At 49.3% G+C, this 5,958-nt stretch overlaps 1 protein-coding gene across 2 annotated transcripts in view; it reads right to left on the bottom strand.

The window, feature by feature from the left end:
- IQCE (IQ motif containing E) overlaps positions 1 to 3,494 on the bottom strand; it is a 36,912-nt gene extending 33,418 nt beyond the window's left edge. For both annotated transcript variants that reach the window (XM_079953804.1, XM_079953805.1), the window contains exon 1: positions 3,328 to 3,494. In XM_079953804.1, the coding sequence (XP_079809930.1) occupies positions 3,328 to 3,369 (42 nt within the window). In that variant the 5' untranslated portion in view covers positions 3,370 to 3,494. The remainder of the gene's footprint in view (positions 1 to 3,327) is intronic.
- Positions 3,495 to 5,958: the final 2,464 nt, after the last annotated feature.

The raw sequence follows: 5,958 nt of genomic DNA on the forward strand, positions 1-5,958 counted from the left end.
TAAAGACTGATTTTGTTCTTTTTGATGTGAGCCACATTTGTCTGAAAAGGAGAAGAAAAAATGCAGTAAATAAATTGTGAGGCTTCACTTTAATTCCAAATCTGGACATAAATGATAAATAAACCACCTAAGACTGCACTCCTATGCATGCTTACCTGGAACGAAGCCCCACTGAACACATTGGGAATTACTTCTGAGTGAACATGCATAGGACTGAGCTTTCCCTCTAATCTGCTCATAGGACATTTGAGGGTAAGGCTTGCACACAATGTTATAAAGATAACATCTGAGACGGTATGACAAAGTTATGGGATATTCCTAAAATAAGCTCATTCTAATTCTTGCACAGGGCTCTGGTAAAAGGCACGGCAATTTAAAGCTAGTCCTCTTATCACATGATAGAAATGCAAGGACCATATTCACAGCTGTGTAGAGTAGTGGTTAGAGCAGCCATAGGTAAACTCGGCCCTCCAGATGTTTGGGGACTACAACTCCCATCATCCCTAGCTAACAGGACCAGTGGTCAGGGATGATGGGAGTTGTAGTCCCAACATCTGGAGGGCCGAGTTTGCCTATGCCTGGTTAGAGTGTCAGGCTAGGCCCTTGGAGACCAGGCTTCAAATCCCCACTTGGTCATGAAGCTCACACCTGGGTGACCTCTGGACCAGTCACTACCTCTCAGTCTAACTTAACTCACAGGGTCATCGTGGGGATTAAATGAGGAGGGGCCGAACCATGCACACCACCTTGAGCTCCTTGGAGAAAAACGTGGGATATAAGGGCAATCAATAGAAATAAACTCAATGAGAACTGTGGAAAAGACTAAATTCAAGACTAGAAGGGGCAGAGGATTGTTGCCTTTGTGTGATCCTGGGATCACTGGCACGCACAAGAAGGTATTTGTCATAGAAGATAGGTCTGTCAATAGCTATAGACCATAGCAGCGGAAAAAAACCTGCTTTATGTACCAGATACTGAGGACAAACAACAGAATACGGGCACGGCTTTCAAGTCCAGCTTGTGACTGGTTGCCGTTGGAAGCAATTCTGAACACAAAAGTTCCATCTAGTTGTAGAGAAGCTCGTCCAAATTTGCATAAACCTTTAAGCCACCACCACACCTTGTAGTAGGAAGTCCCACAAATCAATATTGCATCACCTATTGTCCTGGGTGACCGCGATGGGTTATTACAAGGGAAGCAGAAAGATTTGTCTTTGCCCATGTCCTCCATAAACACATTGGCCCCCCCACTCCATATTTTTTCTCAGCTAAAAAGCTCCAGTTTCATGCAGGTCAATGTTTACTTGTAAGTTCTTGTGAAGCTTCTCCCACAAAATCCTGGGGGCTGTAGTCTGTTAAGGGTGCAGAGGTTTTGGGATATGCCCGTTTTCCTTTCTACAGTTACAATATCCAGAGTTCTCTGTGAAGGAGAGAGACTGTTAAACCACTCTGGGAACTGTAGTTGTAGGAGGGGAGCAGGGGGGCTCCTACTCACTCTTTGCATCCCTAACAAACTACAGCTCCCAGAATTCTCAGTGAGAAAGCCACAACTGTTTAAAGCAGCATCGCGGACTTTACATGTCCAGTGTGAATGTGGCCTTAGCCTTTATGAACGGTGCATATCAGTTTTGAAGGCTGGATTCATTTATTTCTTAGGTTTGCCAGCGCAGGTGGGTGGGAGACAGAGATGAGGAGGAGGAGGAAGCAGCAGCAGGCTACGGTTGCCACCTGTCCTGTATGGTTCAGGAGTGTCCCGTTTATTTCAATGTAAAATGCTATGTCCTGTACTGATACAGTTTTGCCCTGTATTTCAGGTCTTCTCTCTCTCTCTCTCTCTCTCTCTCTTTCTCTCTCTCTCTCTCTCTGCCATATTAGGGACCTTCCCCGAATGCACTTGTTGGAAAGGGGGCGTGAAAGGCTGCGTGTTATTTAAGCTCTGGGTTGCAAAGCACAGGCGGATTTACAAATCCATGCGTTTGTGTGTGATAAATTCCAGAGGAGCCATCCTGTGAGGCTGCAACAGGTTGCTTTTAAGTCACTTTGTGACCCCCCCCTCAAAAAAAAAATCGTCCACCCACCACCCTGTCCTGTCTTTTGCCAGAGCAAAGGGGGCAGTTCAGGGCCGGATTGAGGTTTGATGAGGCCCTCAGCTACTGAAGGCAATGGGGCCCTTTCTATGTCCAGCTGTCCATTGTCAACAACAAATTGTCGCTGTTTTTTGTGTTGAATAGATGCTATATGGTAATTTATGGACCTAATAGGTATCTAAAGCCATTTGCACATAACAAAATATCTATTTTATCAAAGTAATTGTAGAACTGAAATACAGTTTTGGAAATGTACATCCAGTTGTTTTTTTTTTCCTTTAAATTTTTTGGGGTCCCCAAGAGAGTGGGGCCCTAAGCTATAGCTTGTTCAGCTTATACGTAAAGACGGCACTGGGGCAGCTGAGGGAACCCACGCAGGGAACCCATGCAGGGATGGGCCAACCCATATTCTGCTCTGGTCAGACCTCACCTGGAGTACTGTGTCCAGTTCTGGGCACCACAGTTCAAGAAGGACACTGACAAACTGGAACGTGTCCAGAGGAGGGCAACCAAAATGGTCAAAGGCCTGGAAACGATGCCTTATGAGGAACGGCTAAGGGAGCTGGGCACGTTTAGCCTGGAGAAGAGGAGGTTAAGGGGTGATATGATAGCCATGTTCAAATATATAAAAGGATGTCACATAGAGGAGGGAGAAAGGTTGTTTTCTGCTGCTCCAGAGAAGCGGACACGGAGCAATGGTTCCAAACTACAAGAAAGAAGATTCCACCTAAACATTAGGAAGAACTTCCTGACAGTAAGAGCTGTTTGACAGTGGAATTTGCTGCCAAGGAGTGTGGTGGAGTCTCCTTCTTTGGAGGTCTTTAAGCAGAGGCTTGACAACCATATGTCAGGAGTGCTCTGATGGTGTTTCCTGCTTGGCAGGGGGTTGGACTCGATGGCCCTTGTGGTCTCTTCCAACTCTAGGATGATTCTAGGATTCTAACCCTTGACCCGCCTGCTGCTCCAGAGGAAGCCCCTCTGAGTTCAATGGAGGGGCGGAAAGTGGGGGCATCGCGGGGGGGGCGGGGTGGAGAGGGAGATGTTGCCTCCCCTCCCTCGCCATAAGGCTTGGCTGGGCCGCAGCTGCCCCCTTCCTCGACCCCCACCAGGCCTCCCCTCCCCTCAGCCGGGAGAGAGAGAGAGAGAGGGAGGGAGGAGAGGCTCCCTTTCCCCCCAAGGCCTGCCGGCCTGCCTGCCTGCCTGCCTGCCGGGAGAGCTTTCCCGCTTCCTCGCCCCTCACCAGCTCCCGCTCCGCGGCGGCCTCGTCGGGGCTCTGAGACATAGCGAGCAAGCGCCGGCCGGGCCAGCGAAACCACCATTTCACCCCAGGCGGCAGCGGCCCTTTCTCCGACTCCGGCGGCCTTTCCTCGCCACTTCCGGGTTTCGGGCTCCATGGCAACCTGCCGCGGCAACCAGGACCCGGATGGGGGGGGCGGGGCGAGCCCGGGCCGAGAGGCTCCGCCGCCGGAGTTGACAATCAAAGGCGCGGGCCGAACGAGAGCTTGCCCGAAGTGACGCGCTTGCTGTTGGGGGAGAGGCGCGCAGGCGCAGAAGCGAGCGCAGGGGAGAGGATGACCCGCTGTTTCTGCTGCTCTTGGCTTGGGCGTGCAGGGCAATGGGGAGACGGGAAGAGAGAATGTGCACAGGATCTGGCCGCGCGGCTGCCCGCTGTCCCGATCCTAAGTCAATTCCTTCCAGTAGCACCTTAAAGACCAACTAAGTTAGTTCTTGGTATGAGCTTTCGTGTGCATGCACACTTCTTCAGATACACTGAAACAGAAGTCACCAGACCCTTCTATATAGTGAGAAGGTGGGGAGGGGTATTACTCAGAAGGGTGGTGGGATTGGGTGATTGGCAGATAGCTGTGATGAGCCTGTTGACGACTCTAAACGACTGCAATAGGTCTTACAGGAAAAAGCAAGGGGTAAAAAGGTGAAAAATGGCTTTGTCATGTATAATGAGATAAGAATCCAATGTTTTTGTTCAGACCAGGTCTCTCCATGGTTTTAAGTTTGGTGATAAGTTGCAATTCAGCAGCTTCTCTTTCCAGTCTATTTCTGAAATTCCTTTGTAATAGAACAGCTACTTTGAGATCTTGTATAGAATGTCCTGGGAGATTGAAGTGTTCTCCTACTGGTTTCTCTGTCTTGTGGTTCCTGATGTCGGATTTATGTCCGTTTATTCTTTGGCGTAAGGTTTGGCCTGTTTGTCCAATATAGAGAGCTGAAGGACACTGACTATGGCAGACCATCACGGCTACCTATCTGTAACCGATCCTAAGTGTTTAAATCCCCCCCCCCCCCGCTTAATGTGCTATCCTTTTATTTGTATGTGTGCTGCCTTTCGGCCAAAGAAGCCCCGCCCCTAAGGCGGCTCACAAAAATAAATAAATCATCATCATTTTATTTGTAGTTGAAACTATGCTCAAGGCGGCTTACAACATGACAAGATTTACAGAATTACAAACGTAACAGAAGCCATAAACAATCAATCAAACACATCAAAAAGGACACAACCAAATGGAAACAATTTCCAGGTCATTCGTAAGATCTAAAACTAAAGATGCAACAGTAATATCAACCCCACCCCCCCAAACAATACTCCAGCCCAAGAATCTGTTCAACAGCCTCAGCTTTGGTAGCTGGAGTCATGTGCATGTAATCGGGGCCAGATTTAGGTCTGATGAGGCCCTCAGCTACTGAAGGTAATGGGGCCCTTTATATGTCCAGCTGTCCATTGTCAACAACAAATTGCCACTGTTTTTTGTGTTGAATATATGCTATATGGTAATTTATGGATCTAAGGGACGCAGGTGGCGCTGTGGGTTAAAGCCTCAGCGCCTAGGACTTGCCGATCGAAAGGTCGGCGGTTCGAATCCCTGCGGCGGGGTGCGCTCCCGCTGCTCGGTCCCAGCGCCTGCCAACCTAGCAGTTCGAAAGCACCTCCGGGTGCAAGTAGATAAATAGGGACCGCTTACCAGCGGGAAGGTAAACGGCGTTTCCGTGTGCGGCTCTGGCTCGCCAGAGCAGCGATGTCACGCTGGCCACGTGACCCGGAAGTGTCTCCGGACAGCGCTGGCCCCTGGCCTCTTAAGTGAGATGGGCGCACAACCCCAGAGTCTGTCAAGACTGGCCCCTACGGGCAGGGGTACCTTTACCTTTACCTTTAATTTATGGATCTAATAGGTATCTAAAGCCATTTGCACATAACAGAAAGGAGCCTACACAACACAAAACACTTTTGCTGTATGTAGGTTTTATTTTATTTTATTTGTTTTTTATCTTATATTTTGGAAATGTTTACCCAGGTTTTTTCCTTTTAATTTTTTGGGGGGCCACCAAGAGAGTGGGGCCCTAAGCTATAGCTTGTTTAGCTTATACGTCAGTGATGGCCAAACTTGGCTCTCCAGCTGTTTTTGGGACTACAATTCCCATCATCCCTGACCACTGGTCCTGTTAGCTAGGGATGATGGGAGTTGTAGTCCCAAAACAGCTGGCGAGCCAAGTTTGGCCATCTTGTCTTCCACAACTTGGTTCCCTCCAGACGTTTTGGACTATGACTCCCATCAGCCCCAGCAAGCTACCACAGGCATTATGGGCATAGTCGCAGGGGCTGATGGGAGAAGTAGTCCAAAACATCTGGAGGTTGGAGAAATTCTCTCTTTATAAACCTCTCTGACCCGACTCCGGCAGATCCCTCTGGTGCAACCCATGCCCTGCAGTCCCGCCTCGGAGAAAGGCTCTCCTTGCTCTCCACAGATGCTTTGGCTAGCGAGCCTGCAGAAACTCATGCCAAGTGCTGGCAAGGCAGGACTTCGCTTGCGCTACTGAGCATGCTCACTGCCGAAGATGAACTGAGCATGCCCAGTAG

Source organism: Podarcis cretensis, assembly GCF_951804945.1.
Source record: "Podarcis cretensis genome assembly, chromosome: 14".
In the NCBI taxonomy this organism is placed as follows: Eukaryota; Metazoa; Chordata; class Lepidosauria; order Squamata; family Lacertidae; genus Podarcis; species Podarcis cretensis.